The sequence below is a fragment of the Panthera onca genome, chromosome F1, assembly GCF_046562875.1.
Source record: "Panthera onca isolate mPanOnc1 chromosome F1, mPanOnc1 haplotype 2, whole genome shotgun sequence".
In the NCBI taxonomy this organism is placed as follows: domain Eukaryota; kingdom Metazoa; phylum Chordata; class Mammalia; order Carnivora; family Felidae; genus Panthera; species Panthera onca.
The window spans coordinates 67133288-67148600 of NC_138355.1; the positions used below are offsets into that span (position 1 = coordinate 67133288).

The 15313-nt window shown below is 56.4% G+C and overlaps 1 protein-coding gene across 3 annotated transcripts in view; it reads right to left on the reverse strand.

The window, feature by feature from the left end:
* ATP1A4 (ATPase Na+/K+ transporting subunit alpha 4) overlaps positions 1-15313 on the reverse strand; it is a 28213-nt gene that overhangs the window by 448 nt on the left and 12452 nt on the right. The window contains exons 9-21 of one of the 3 annotated variants that reach the window (XM_078440814.2): positions 15192-15301; positions 14893-15027; positions 11526-11715; positions 11216-11388; positions 7962-8101; positions 7491-7641; positions 7049-7217; positions 6662-6816; positions 6386-6509; positions 4989-5134; positions 2652-2782; positions 2444-2545; positions 105-196 (exon numbers count right to left, since the gene is read on the reverse strand). In XM_078440814.2, coding sequence (XP_078296940.2) covers positions 105-196; positions 2444-2545; positions 2652-2782; positions 4989-5134; positions 6386-6509; positions 6662-6816; positions 7049-7217; positions 7491-7641; positions 7962-8101; positions 11216-11388; positions 11526-11715; positions 14893-15027; positions 15192-15301 — 1818 coding nt within the window. Of the gene's footprint in view, positions 1-104; positions 197-1229; positions 1288-2443; positions 2546-2651; positions 2783-4988; positions 5135-6385; positions 6510-6661; positions 6817-7048; positions 7218-7490; positions 7642-7961; positions 8102-11215; positions 11389-11525; positions 11716-14892; positions 15028-15191; positions 15302-15313 lie in introns of those variants that run through there. The other 2 variants (XM_078440815.2, XM_078440816.2) reach the window with 2 other exon arrangements.

The window sequence follows — 15313 nt, forward strand, 5'->3', positions numbered from 1 at the left end:
GGCAGTGGGGTGGGGGGGGGCAAGGGGCCCGCGGCAACAGGGCAGGAGGGGAGAGCCAGTGGGGAGGCCGGTGACTGCTGAGAGCAGGGCGCAGGGAGCCTCACCGCCAGGATGACGACGGATGATGAGCCTTCGGATTTCATCGTAGATAAAGATAAGAGCGCTGTAGGGAGTGGCGCAGAGCCACCAGGCTGTTCTGTAGGGAGTAAGGGTTGGTCAGTGGGGCAGCGAGGGAGGGGCCAGAGGAAGCAGGTGCAGAGGACAGCGCACAGAACCGTGTGACCCGTTGTGGTGTGCAGGGTTGAGCCCTACCTTTCAGGAGGCCCGAGCCTGGTGGGGGAGGGAGGAGACAGAAACACAAGCAGCCACTGATAACAGAACGCGACAAACGCCGAGTTAGCGGCACACGCGGTGTTCCTGGCTTCTGTGGAGTCGCTCAGGGCGACCCCTGTTGCCCTGCAGGTAGTCGGGGCCTTGCGCCCACACAGGGGAGGTTGTCTGAGTAGGACGCGTCTACCTGAGTCTAGACGTGTGGGGGCATTTCACCAAGGGATGGATATACGTGTCCATATGGCAAACACGTGGAAAGTTCTTCTGCCGGTTGACCCTCTTCTGTAACTAGAGGCCGGGGAGAGAGACTCTGGGGAGGAGTCAAATCAGAACCACGTCTGTTCCCTTGGGTGACAGACAGGCAGGTGGCCTCGACCAGTGCCGTCTGATGGAAATACATTGCGAGCCACCCGTGAGAGCTCGCGTTTTCCAGTAGCCACATGAAAATAAGTAAAAAGAAACGGGGGCAAGGAATTCTAACAGTGCGTTTTATTTCACCCAGTGTATCCAAAGTATCATCCTTTCCACGTGGAACCAACGTGAACGTTATTAAGGGGATGGTTTACACTCTTCCTTTTGTCCTAAGCCTTCGAGGTCCAGGGGGCACTTCACAATGACAGCGCATCGCCTGTCGGACCCTCGATTTTCAAAGGGCCGCGGAAAACGTAGCCCAACCCAAACAGGAAAGGTGTACTGAGTAGAATAATCTCTGACAGCACTTTAGCTTTTAACTCTACGTCAGCTGGCTACAATGGCGGATTCCGTTTATCGGTCTCTCACTAGCCACGTCTCAGGAGCCTGAGAAGGAGGGACGGAAGCAGGGCGGCTGCCATATTGGCCAGCCATATTGGCCTTGGCCGCGGGCTCACTGCACATGCGCACACGCGGTCCCAGACACACAGCCACCCAGTCACTCAACAGCAACTGCCGTGTGTCCGCTCTGTGTCCGCGCGGGTCCTGGGGGAATAAAAGCGATGCCAGGATGGCCTTTGATCTCCAGGAGCTCAGGTGATCAGGGGAAAGAAGGTAGAAAGACACCCAACATGAATACAGAGTTAGGGGATGTGTTGTATGGCCGGGGAGGGTACAAGATGTTTGGGATCACGGTTAATGCTCAACCGCATCTACCAGGACTTGTGTGTTGACATTAATGGCAACAATAATAGAACCACTGCCAACAAAGCTCCCGCCACGACCCAAGGAGCCATGCTTGGTGCATAATATTCTTTCTTTGTGTCATTCTCACAATACTCTGCCAGGTGTGTATGACCAAGACTCTGCAGGGAAAGCTGAGCCTCAGACTGGTTATATACCGTCCAGCACAACACACAGTGGAGTCGGAATTCGAAACGGGGCTCGTCAGTATCCAAGGGCAATGCCAACGTCTCTTATTATGCATTCATTGAGCACCTACAGCCCGCAAAGCGTTGTGTGAAACGCTGCAAGGGACGGAAAGGTGAGCAAAGTGTGTGAAGTCGTGGCACATGAGCTGGACGAACATGCCCGAGACCATCGCACAGGCGGGCAGGGCGGTGAGAGTGGGGTGGTATGGCACGTTTGCTTTTTTTTCCCTGTAAAAGTCGCGATAGAACGTCTTCGTAACAAGCGCACGCCGACGTAAAAAAACAAAATACACCAAGACACAGACGCACGGGCCTGTTTGGAACAAAACGAGGTACCAGCCAGTAAGAACTTCAGTACGCCCGCTCACCTGTGCACGTATGCGCTTTGAATGTGTTTGACTGAGTAGGACAGGATTAGCCACGCCTAGATTGGGCGATTTTTATGCCTACTTCCCCTCTGAGCAATTTGGATCCTGGAACAGCTATACCACACATCACCATAAAAAAAGGTGCCCCTCTGTTGAGTGCCAGTAAGTCTGCTCAATTTGCATGTCTCGACGAGGGTCACTTGACACGGTCCCAGTCCCTCCCTAAATAAGACGTGCTTCTTGGAGCACAGACGATTCTCCTCACGTCACCCAGGGCGGCCCCCAGCCAGCCAGGCAGCCCCCAGCTTGGGGCTTCCCTTTCCAACACACCACTTCCTGTCCCAGGCTCTCCCTGTGCCGGGGATCCCCACCCCCCTGGCTTGCGTCCCTTCCCTTACTCACTTGAGTGGGTACATCCGCAGGGCCATGTCCATGCCTGGAGTGTAGGAGAGAAAAACAGCCAGGAATGTCTCCTCCACGAGCCCAAATATTAGGATGTTGTTTCTGGGAAGAAAGGTCGAAGGGTGTGCCGGAGAAAGGGAGGGAGAGGTAGGGGAAGCCAGCGCCCTGCGTGCAGGTGTGAGGCGGTGGGGGCCCGGGGGGCGCTCACTTCATGCCCTGCTGGAAGACCGAGTTACGGCGGGTCTTGCAGATGATGAGGTCGGCCCACTGCACGACCACGATGCTGACAAAGAAGGCCGTGTGGCACGTGAACTCCACCACCTTCCGCTGCTCGTAGGTCTGGGGGCAGGCAGGGTGGGGAGGGGCACTGTCAGAAGGGGTCCGGGTGCACCTCAGGGCCCCTCCTGCCGTCCTGGACCCCGAGGCTGGGTCAGACCTTCAGCCCCTTCAGCTTTACGCCCTCTTGTCCCAGCCCTCTTGTTCGCGCTGGGTTGTGAGCTAGTTCACAGGCTGTCCTGACCCACTGAGAACAACTCAAGGGCAAGCACCTGTCCCATTGACCTTCGAGCACCCTCCCGAGCTTAGTTCCGTGAGCGGCACGTGGTGCGGCTCGGGAATCCCCGCATTAGAACGAGAAGGGTCGTGTGAGGGGAGGCGGACCCCGAGAGCGGCGTCAGAAAGGAAGGTGGGGCCAGGGGGCATCTGACCACAGAGACGGGAATGCCCGAACGGGTGGCACCGGGGAGGAGGCGACCACACACCTCCAGTGGTCCTCTCTCGCACTCACACTTCTCGCGTAAGGAACGTAAATCTAGTGGGGAAGATAAACAGGCTGGCCGTGTCAGCCTCATAGTGGTTTATAAGAGAGGTCACTCGGGACCGTGAGAACACAGAAGAGGCACATCCAAATTAGGCTAGAGGAGAAGCCCATGTTGAAAGGCGAAAACGGCATGTTTACAGCGAACTTGTAGAAGGAATCAAGAATTTGAAAATACGTAGGACTGAACGACGGTGGGATGCCACGTGCCGAACCTCAGGGGGTGTGGCCCAAGTGGTACCCGGGGGAAGAGATCGAGCCCTGAATGACCAGAAAACATCGGATGGAAACGACTGGAAGTTGATGAGCCAAGCGCTGCGCAGGTAACGCATCCAGCGGGCACGTTTGTGACGCCGGGTCGCATGGCCACGTCTTGCGGGTGGTCATCGACCAACACCCCGGGGCTCTGGGGCCGCTGGCAGATCTTGGCTCTGACTCACTGCCTAACACCGCTCCTGTCCTGGTTTCTGGGGATCCAAATATCTGTGTGGATGATCCTTCCACTGCCATGGTCTCAATGTCCACCCCCTCCCCCCCATCATCTCCTTCTCCAGTGGTGTTTGCCTCCGCTCCCCAGCTGGGCCCTTTGCTCCCTCAGGCAGACTCCAGATCCTGTCCTTCCCAACAGCTTGTTTCTCTGCGATTTCAATTTCAGGCATCTCTTCTGCTCTGACCACCACTCTGTGAGGCTGCATCTTGGCCGCAGGGAGAAAATATCAAGATATGAAACTAACAAAGGCTGGAGTTGAGGATTGAGGGGATGCTGACCATGATTTGGGGCCTCATTGGCCCCCGGAGCGATGTTGGTTGCTGGGAACACTGACATCTGATGGCCTCGTGGGGCTGAGCTAGGGGAAGCCAAGTGCGTTCGGTGGGCATCCTTCCAACGACCGGGATTCTAGCACACTATCGGGAAACCTACAGTTAGCGGTGGCTTAGAGGCATCATGGTGAAGAAGGAAGGTGCTGGACGGGAGTCAGCGTGGAGCTCCCGCCCAGCTCTTCTAGGGATGTGCTGTGGGACTTGGTGCAAGTCGGGGAATCCTTCCAGACTCTGCTTCCTCACTTACACAGGGATGAGAATAGACTATGTGTCCTCCCTCAACTTTGTGTCTTCTGTGGTCCTACGATGCTAGCAATAATTGGGGTCACATCTCCTACTGTCTTAGAAATTGGGACAGGAGTTGTTCACAGGTAGGAAAAAAGCACACTCACTAAAATTCTCAAACACCTCGTGTTGGGGTTCGTCCTGGGTTTTAGGGAAGCCTACTACAGAGAGGCATCCTCTGGGTTTAAAAGCTTAGAAAGGTGAGAAAGGGGGAGACAAAGCAAATAGGTTTTCAGACTTGAAATCATATTATTTGAACTCCCGCAGAGGGAGGGAGAGAACAGAGAGAGAAGAGCCAGCCCTCATTTCTGGGCCAATGATGGCTGGAACCTGGAAGAACAGAAATCAGCCTCGAAAAGTTGATCTGAGGAGGAAGAACTCCAGGACTAAGGAAGCCAAAAGATGCAGGAAGGTAAGGACAGGTGACAGACAGCAGGAACAAATAGAAATCAAGCCATTACGCCAAGTCGTCACTTGAAGGACCTTTGCCGACGTGATTGGAGATTGGGGTCATGTGGGACTGGAGATGAGGCGTCACCTCCGTCTGTCTGGTGCCTCCCTTCTCCACTCTCACTGGCCCACTCTCACTGGTCACTCTCTAGGGCCGACCCCCTGACGCACCCATTGCTGTCCGTAACTGTCCTCCAGGTCATTGAGGAATCTGTTTTCCCAGCTGAGACGGATGCCCAGCAGATCAAAAGGTCTGAAACCATTCTCGGCCAGGATCACGAAGTAGGTGAAGAAGCCAGCCAGAGCCTGGATCATCCCTGTGAATGGCAGAGTCACAGGACAGGGGAAGCTGCTTCAGAGAAGCACCTCACAAGGCAGACCATGGAAGGGGTGGTGGCCGGGAGTGGCTCCTAGCTGGGTTGGTGTGTGTCTGAGCTTCTGACACCGGAGATGCTGGCTTTCAGTGACCCGGTCCCATCATCTCTCTCGGACTTGTGTCCAAGCCCTGACGTTTGCCTTTGGGCTCTAACCCAGAGCCATCTTTGAGTTGTATAATCTTGAAACTGAAAGGACCTTGGGGGGGATTTATTCCCCCTTTCCACCGAGAGAGCGCTGGACTCCTCTTTCTCCATTTCCTCTCTCGTGCGGGCCCTCATCAGGTCCTGTGCTCTCTTCGAGCCTCCCCTGCCTGCCCCTTGCCTGTCCCTGAGTCAACACCTCTGTCCCCCAAGCCTGGCCACGGCGATAGAGGATGTCAGGGTTAGCATACCGGCTGCGGGGCTGCGCACGGAGTCCCTGTGGACGTTGATTCTCACCACAATGATAAACTATTATTTACCTCTTCGTCAGGGGGAAAACAGATTCTAACCTCATCCAGGGTCACATGGGCACTAAGTGGCGAAATCGGGACTCAGACCTAGCAGCTCCTGGGTCTAGCGGCTTCTACGTGTTTCCTCTTCTAGATGTCCCCTGTCCCCAGTCTCTTCCCTGTCCATCCCTCGCCTGCTCCACTGGCAAGTCCAGAGCAAAGACTTCTGACGGCTCTCAAGTGTCCTTCGAGGCTGGCTCCGGGATTCACGCGACCTGTGCCTACAGCCTGATTGTCTACCGCTCCTTTCTCGGGAGTACGCGCTCCCCCAAGCTGCCGATTCACTCTTCAACTGGCAGACATGTGCTTTTCCCCTCCCCTGACCCCCTCAGCTGACTGTAACGTCAGCTGACGCCTGCCGTCTTCTAACAGCGGGTGCGGGTCTTGTTTCCTCCACAGGGTCCCCCTGACTGTCCTCCTGACTCGTGAGCCCCCTGCTCTGTTCTCCTGTCGCGTGTCCCATGCGTGTTCGTTGTTTGGCACTTGCAAAGGTGCTATCGTTTGATGTACGTGTGTTCCTTCTCGGCTAGACTCTGAAGTCAAGGGCAGATCAGAGCTCAGTGGCTCTGTGTGTTCCCAGGGCCCAGCACGGTCTGTTGTCATGAAAGTATCTCCCTGACTTCCACATGGAGCCGACTCCAACGGCCCGGCAGGTGCAACCGCTCCCCACACCCCCAGCCCCCCATTCCTCTGGCCGCACCAATCTGTCCGTAGGCCATGCCAATGAGACGGTGGTTCACCAGGTTATCAGTCTTTGGATTCCGCGGGGCCCTCTTCATGATGTCACTTTCAGCTGACTCGTAAGCCAAGGAGATGGCCGGGACCTGGAGGGTGGGAGAGACAAAGGACGCGAAGTTCAGGAGGAAACTCACAAGTCACTTGAGCGAGCTCTGTCCCTCACCCTGAACACGGACTTTTCCTGCCCCCAGACCCTCTCCCGGGAGCTCCTCGAGCCGGGTTCCAGGCTGGGCCTCACCATGTCTGTGCCCAGGTCGATGCAGAGGATGGTGACGGTGCCCAGAGGCAGGGGGATGTTGGCGATGATGAAGAGCAGGAAGGGGGTGATCTCGGGGATGTTGCTGGTCAGGGTGTACGCAATGGATTTCTTCAGGTTGTCAAAGATGAGGCGGCCTGTGGGGGGTGGTGAGGGCGTCAGGGAGACGGGAGGGCCCCCTCCCCGCCCAGGCGCTCGAAGCACGGTGGCCCGTGTTCCCCAGAGAGGGGGAATGCGCGTTTGAGGGGAGCCGAGGCGGCACGCGGGTGCCTGGGGTCCCGCGTCGGCTCTGCGTTGGGGTCCAGAGGCCTGGGAAGCCAGCGCCGGCTTAGCGTCCCCGACGCCACCCCGGCCCGCGTGGCCCCTCACCCTCCTCCACGCCCGTGACGATGGAGGCGAAGTTGTCGTCCAGCAGGATCATGTCGGCGGCCTGCTTCGACACGTCGGAGCCCGAGATGCCCATGGCGATGCCGATGTCAGCCTTCTTCAGCGCGGGGGAGTCGTTCACGCCGTCCCCCGTCACCGCCACGATGGCCCCCTGGGCGAAGCACAGAGGGGCTGAACTCACCACTGTGACACGTCGGGACCCGTCCCAAAGCTCACTCTGCTCCCGTCATCGCTTGTTTCTAAAGGTCCTCGCGCCCGGCCCTTCCCTCTCCGGCTCCTCCTGAGACGTTAAAACTCTCGGGGGGCCTCGACTGGCGGCCGTCTCAGGGCTCAAGACAGGGTGCTCTCGGGAGTCTCCTCCCGGCCCGGGGAGGTTTGGGGCTGGGCTGGGCGGGGCCCCCCGAGGCGCCCCCGTCGTCCTCACCTGCCTCTGACAGCCCTCCACGATGATGAGTTTCTGTTGCGGGGACGTCCGCGCGAACACGATCTCCGTGTGGTTCCTGAGGATCTCGTCCAGCTGCTCCGACGTCATGTCCTTCAGGTCCGAGCCGTGCACCACGATGGCCTTGGCTTCCCTGAGGGAACGGGTTCCAAACGCCGGTTCAGAGGGCTCAGAGCTCGCGTGTCCCCGGCCACCCGCTGTCCCCAGGTGGACACACCGCACCCTTGCCTGCTTCCCGCCTGCCCCTCCCTTTGCTCTGCATCCTTCTGCAAACTCACCGATGTGGTCGTGTGGCCATTTCCCTATCACGTTTTACTTTGCCGTCAGTAAACCCCGTACGTCCTATCTACCTACCGCACGAGGCTTCAAGAACCTTAGTGAGTGGGGATCCGGGTGGGGCAGACCGAGGATGGAGGGAACAAACGGGAGATCTGAGTTCTTTAGGGGTCCCACCTGGGGTCGATGCTGCTGCAGACGGGGACCTTGAGCTGGGCGGCCACGTCGTCTATTGTTCTAGTGCCTTCAGAGATGATGCCCACCCCTTTGGCTATGGCCTTGGCTGTAATGGGATGATCCCCTGTTACCATAATCACCTGGGTTGGGAAGGGAGGAAAAAGGAGAAGAATCATCTTCAGGGAGTCCTGGATCCTTTGCCTTTCTCCCCACAACCCAATGGATCACCGCCTTTATTCCACAGGGGAGTTAGCAGCTCATCCCCGAGACCTTGCGCTGCCGTGGCTTCGCCCCTGGGACTGGGTCAGGACCACCAGACCATAAAACATAGAACCGTTTGGGCTCTAGGTTTCCCAGGAATAAACTGGGAATTTGGGCACATTACTATATTCAGAATTTCATTGAATTTGCTCCAGAAGCTGGTCGGCTTCTTCAAGCTCAGAAGACAAACACCTACACAGAGAACAAATGGTAACAAAGGAACGTCTGGAATCATCCGTCTGCCCTAGCAAAATACCATCTAGGCCCAGGTGTGTGCTGATCCTCGCTTTTCCTCTCGCTCCCTCTTCCTTCGCCTCCCCTGGGGTCCAGCCCTTGGCGGGTGCCTGGTACCAGCCCCGGCCCTGTCCCCTTGCTCCCCAGAGCTCTGGCGCCTGTGCTCCGAGCTGCCTGGCATTCTGTTCCTTCCGTATGTCAGCACTTAGCCTCCTCCCCATGGGGAGCGCCCACCTCCCCGCGCGCCACCGTGAGCTCTGCAAGGGAGGGCCGTGTCCGTGACCCCTTGTGAAGTTTGGCCCTGGCGCAAAGCCTGGCACACAGCCCTCGTTCCACAAACAGCCATCAGAGAAGGGAGAAAGAATGACCGCGTCCGGGGAACCACGGCTCCTGGCTCCCGGGTGCCCTCCAGGCGCATGATTTTCCAGGCGCCGATGGAAGGAGAAGGCAACTCCGTGGCTGTGACAGAACCATGCAGCCTCGACGAGTGGCAAATGTAATGGGGTACTTGAAGTTTTTTTTTTTTTTTTTTTTTTTTAATTTTTTTTTTTTTCAACGTTTTTTATTTATTTTGGGACAGAGAGAGACAGAGCATGAACGGGGGAGGGTCAGAGAGAGAGGGAGACACAGAATCGGAAACAGGCTCCAGGCTCTGAGCCATCAGCCCAGAGCCTGACGCGGGGCTCGAGCTCACGGACCACGAGATCGTGACCTGGCTGAAGTCGGACGCTTAACCGACTGCGCCACCCAGGTGCCCCACTTGAAGTTTTTTAAATCACATCAGTTCCAAAGGCCTGAGCCCAGGGCTCTGCCTGGGGAAGTATGGGCCCTGCCGTCATTTCCTTGTAAGAACTTCGCTGCCCTGGGACCGCCATCCGATCCCTGTCAGCCGCCGCGTAACATCGATCCGCTCTGCATCAGCGCCGTTTTGGAATCGACCCTGAAAGGGTCCACCCTTCGGGGCAACCCCCTGTACGTCTCACATTTTGTCCTCCTCGGAGGATGGCGTGACATGTATGTCTTTCACTTCCCTACAGGGAAAGGGGATGACTCAAAATTTCTCACCAAGTCGGCCAAAGTCCTGGCAGCTTAGGGGCCAGAAGAAGTGATAACAAGAACTGCCCATCTGTGCCCGGAACACGGGCTGGCCCGGAAGGCAGCAAGGCCTCAGCCTCCGACTGCTGCGGGCTCGCCTGCTTCGGGCTCTGACGACACCCAGGCTCGGTCAGCCCCTTGTCCCCCCGTTCGGTCCTCCCTGCCTGCAGGTGCATTTGTGACCCTCTTCTTGCTAAAGGGACCCACAGATCCCCAGATGCATTTCACACCTGCAGCGTGAATCCCCACTCCGACGGCCGCCTCAAAGCTCAGGAAACTCCAGTGGGCCCTTCTCCACGTGCCTCCCATCGCATGGTGCGGGAGCTCAGAGAGCCAGAGGGAGGGAGCTCGGGTCGGTGTGGCCGTCCTCCGCAGATGTGCTGCAGTGAGGCTGTCACTACAGAGAACTGTCCCACGCAAGCAGTGTGCAGTCACTAGGGAATTCACTCAAAATAGTTCCTACATCCAGCCCTTGGTTCTCAGAAACCAATCCTTGAACTTGGCATGGCCCAGCTGCCTTCTGACAAACTGCCCACAGTCAAAGGTCTAAGATAAAGCCAGCTCTGCAGAGAGCATCTCGTTCTCCCTAAAGACCTCCAGTGCTACCCCCCGCCCCACTCCTCTGTCTAACTGCTCTCCCCCCACGTCTGGGATCCGGAATATCAGGTAGGAGCGGGAAAGGTGCCAATCTCTAATCTCCCAGGTTGGAGTCTTAGAATTTGGTGTGGAAGTGGGGTACAGAACGTCTCAGGACTAGAGAAACTCTGCAGCCCCGCCCTGAAGCCCGAGCACCCCCTGGCCGGGGAACAGTCCCCACCTCTGGGGGTGCCCGGCGACTGTGTCTCACTCTCCGACCGATTCACTTTGGTGTCCAGCTTTTGTACCCCCGGACGTGTACCTGTTAGCGCGGCTGTTCGCCCTGCGTCAGGTCGAGGGCCCAGCTCTCATGACCTCATTCTCGCCGTCGCCTGCTCCAGCCCCCAGCCCATCCCGGCAGCACATTGACCTGACCCCTTCTAGCACTTTGCTACCTTTACTGTGGCCTGCGGACCGGCATCATCTGGGAGCCCGTCACCAGTGCAGAATCTCAGGGTGACTTAGACCTGCTGAATCAACACCTGCGTTCCAGAAAAAGCCCCAGATGAGTCACATGCACAGCCGTGTCCTAGGACGCCGGTCCTCAAACTGACCTGCCTACGGAAATCTCTATGAATGTTTTAAAAAATGCAGATGCCTGGGCCCCACCCTGAGAGTTTCCAATGTAACGGGTCTGGGGTATGGCCTAGGCATCAGATTTTTTTTTTTTTGAAGTTTATTTATTTATTTATTCAAGTAGCCTCTATACCCAATGTGGGGCTTGAACTCACAACCCCAAGATCAACGGTCACATGTTCCACCGACTGAGCCCGCCAGGCGCCCCCAGCCATCAGATTTTTAAAGCTCCCCTGATGATTCTCACGGTCAACGCAAGACAGCGTTCTCACGACAGAAGAAACTTCCCGTTTACTACTAGGTCGTCTCTTACGACTAAACATCATGAGCTCAAGGACACCGAAATCAATTCAGGTAAACCAAGATGGCGGAGAACCCGTTCCATGCAGAGCTTTCTACCCTTGTGCCGTGTTGTGACGGGTCGGCGACTCCTGGGACCGTCCGAGGTTTACCTTAATCCCCGCACTGCGACACTTGCCCACGGCGTCGGGCACTGCGGCCCGGGGAGGGTCAATCATGGACATGAGCCCCACAAAGCAAAGGTCCTCCATGGGGAAATTGATCTCATCCGTGTCAAACTTGAATCCCTTGGAGAAAGTGGTGGGCAGGTTCAAGAAACAGAAGCCTGGAGAGACAGAGGGAACGGAAGTCCTTCAGCTGCCGCCGTCTCCGTCCCGCTCGCCCCAGCGCCCTCAGCTCTGCGCCCCCCGAGCCACGACCAGGTGGTGCCACTCCTTCCAGGCTTCTTCCCCAGCCCCTCACCGAGCACGCGCTCCCCCAGGCCTCCCAGCTCCAGATAGGCGTCCTGGAACTTGCTCTTCATCTTCTCGTCTATGGGGTACTCGTCTCCGTTCAGAAGGTACGTGGAGCAAAACTCCAGGATCCTCTCAGGGGCCCCCTTCATCATCAGCACGTGGGGCTGGGAGCTCTCCTCCTGCAGGTGGATGGACATCTGGGGAGGAGAAAAGAGTCCCGTTTCACACCCTCCCCCTTCCCACTTCCTCGGTCCCCAAACCCCAGCGCAGCCGCTCCCTCCCGGGCAGCTCCGACTCGGGGCCGAGCCCACCCTGCGTCCTTGACGGGAATCCAGCCTGTAACAAATCTGTTATCTTCTCCGCCACTGGAGGCTGAAAGCTGGGCCAGGACTCTCACTGTCTCTGCTTCCTCTCTGCCTGGAAAGCAGAAGGTTGAGCCGGGCAGAGGCAGCGGAGTGGACAGGAGAGAAAACGTAGGGTCCGCGGGCCTGGGTCGCAGGGCCGGCAGGAATGCTTTAGGGCCTCGGGTCAGTCCATTTAACCTTCCTAAACCTTAGTCCCTCTGATGAAAAGCAAAAGATTCTGTGTTGCCGACTTCATCGGGTTTTTAGGAGAGACCCCACAGTCACAAATGAGCGTGGAACTTTTGACTCCCCTAAAACTTAGCTGCTAATACGGCCTGCTGTTGACCCAGAACCTTACCAATAGCATAAACGGTCGATTGACGCATATTCTACATGTTACATGTACGATATACCGTATTCCCACTGAAAAGTGAGCGTGAGAAAAGCCAGCGCTGTTACGACAATCACAAGAGAAAACGCACGGACAGTACCGTGCTGTGTTTGTCGAAAACCGGTGGTGTTGAAGTGGACCCCCGCGGTTCACACCTGCTGTTTGAGGGTCAGATTGTTTGTTTTTCTCTTTTTAAGTTTATTTATTTATCTTGGGAGAGAGAGAGAAAGCACAAGCTGGGGAGGGGCAGGGAGAAGGAGAGACAGAATCCCGAGCAGGATCTGCACCATCGAGGCTGAGCCTGATGCGGGGCTCGAGCTCACAAACTGTGGGATCACGACCTGCCCGAACTGACGTCAGGAGTCAGATGCTTAACCGGCTGCGCCACCCAGGCGCCCCCGAGGGTCCGATCATTTGTACAAAGTACTTTGAAAATCACGAAGCATCATCCAGAGGTAGGTCGGTCATTGTCATGCCCTTGCCCCTCTCCCAGTAGCGTGAGAAGTCCCAGGGGCTAATGGAAATTTGGGGTCGGGGTCAGTGTGGTGTGCTGGGGACAGGGAAGGGCATATTCAAGAGTGACTGAGGAGACCACACTCAGGGAGGAGAGAGAAATTAGATGCGTTTCGGTTTTGCGTCTTCTCTTGATCTCTGATCTGGGAGCAGGAACTATGGTGAGGTTCCTCTTACGAGCCAGGAAGTCCCTATTAGTAGCCTGTCTGGTCACAAAAGCAGCACCTGGAAATAAGCAGGTGCAGAGGAGGCCGGATTGCACCGTCCAGAGGAGAAGCGGTGGGAAGCCTGTGTGTAAAATGCCGTTAAAACCAACCCATTAGAGGGGCGCCTGGGTGGCTCAGTGGGTTGAGCGACCGCCTCTGGCTCGGGTCATGATCTCCTGGTTCGTGGGTTCGAGCCCCCCCGTCGGGCTTGCTGTCAGCGCCCCGCCCCCCGGCCTTCCTCTGCTTGTGCTCTCTTTCTCTCTCTCAAAAATAAACATTAAAAAAAAATAAATAAAAATACAACCAACTTATTCAAAGACCCATCCCATTAGAAACTTTCCAATATTTCTTACCACTTTCAGTTGTAGTCAAAGCATGCCTAAGCAGTTAAGAGGAAAAAACCTTAACTTGTCTAAACAGAAAGCTGTAAGCAGTTTAAAAAGCTTGGTTTTCTGAAGGCTTAATACGCATTTGTTCGCTATTTAGGGGGATTATCGGAGGTGACGGCATGACCTACTTATGAGTTAGCCCGTTGGTCATGGGAAAATCGCATCTTGATAGAAAATGGCAGATCAGAAGGTGGAAGAAGTCTGGAAATATCAGAACCGAGACGCTCCTTTCCTTTTAGTCGGAGAGCGAGGAAGAGACCACGCCCCGCAAGCGATGAGCGGGCCGAGGACGGCCGCGCTCAGAGCTGGAGTTAGGCCACCACCAGTTAGGGCGTTCGCTCGGCCGGCTGGGAGCACCTGGCATGGGAACCACCGAGGAAGGTTGTGCCGTTGGCACATGATAGCTCAGGAAAGGCGCTAACCTGGTCGTTTTGGGGCAAGTCGCTATTTTGTGGGACGTCCCAACGAATGTCGTGGGTATATTTGGCTTTTATTTTGACCCGTGCAGCGGAAGGGGCATCCACCTCTTGGCCGTCCCAGGCTTTCATCCGGCCCTGCCAGGCACACAACCCCCGTCTGGGTTGTGAGGCCACTAAACGTCAGATAAAAGTAGAAATAAGTTCGCAGTTTGGGCTCAGGAGACCTATCTTGTTACGCTGGCTGAAAGCCAGCGGAGACACAAAACTCTGCATCTCTTTCTTGACCGCTTACGTGCTCGATGTTCAACGTGAGAAGATGGGGAATTGGGTTTTGAAAAACTCCAAACCCCATATAGCTTTTGTTATTATTATTATTATTTTTTCAGTTGCAATTTTTTTTCCGCTTTGTGAGGAAAACTTTCAGGCTCTGCGCTCCCAGTAACTTCCAAATACCACCCTTCCTGAGTCTGCCTGGCGTCCTTGCGCACAGGCCTGGGACGAAATAGGGCACCACCGGGGAGCGCCTTGCAAACCCAGCCTTATCCCGCGGTGGTAAGCCTGGCGGGAGCCACAGAGATGCCTCCGACAGCTGCACGAGGCTGGACCCCGATTGTCGCCCGGCGGCTTTCGCTACCTATGGGACACTTCCGACTTGCTCTTTTCGCAAGCGACTGGGAGACTCCTGCTCTGCGTGGGACCCAGCGCCTTTCCTCTACCTGTCTGTCACTTTCTCTTGCAGTGAGCGTCTCCTTTTTTAAAATTTTTATTTATTTTTATGTTTGTATTTTTTGAGAGAGAGAGAGAGAGAGCAAGGTGGGGAGGGGCAGAGAGAGAGGGAGAGAGAGAATCCCAAGCAGGCTCTGTGCAGTCGACGCAGAGCCCGACGGGGGGCTCGAACTCACGAACCCCGAGATCACGGCCTGGGCCGAAACCAAGAGTCAGACGCTCAACCGACTGAGCCACGCAGGCGGCCCCAGCCTTCCTCTTAATGAGGATGCTGGTTATCTATCCACCGTCTTCATTCTACTGTTCAGAGATTAGGTTGAAGGCGAAGGCATTCTCCAAACGACGAGCCCACCCCCACCGCCATTCCGCCTTCGCGGGTTCTGTACCTGGTACTTGTTGGTGGAATTAAAGGGAATCTCGGCCACCTTGGGGTTTTTCTCTCTCATCTCCTTCACAGAGCTGTACGAATGCTCGATGAACTTGAGGAGGGCCGACTCAGAAGCATCGCCTGTTGTGGCTCGCTGCCGAGACGGGGTGTGTTCGCTAAGCCCGGGGGGTACGGCACAGGGACGGGGCGGGGCGTGATGGGGAGGACCTGGGGGGGAGCACTGAAGAGAGGTGTCTGGGGAGGGCGCGGGGCACGCCCCAGACACCGAGGCATCCCCTCCCCCCGCAGGCCCCGTACGTTGATGATGGGAAGGGTCTCCTGGTTAGCCTTAAATTCAGCTCGGTTGCAGAGGCCGGCGATTCGGGCCAGGACGAACCAGGTAGCTGAGCCTTTGGCAAATGTTTTCCCTGGGGAGGAAG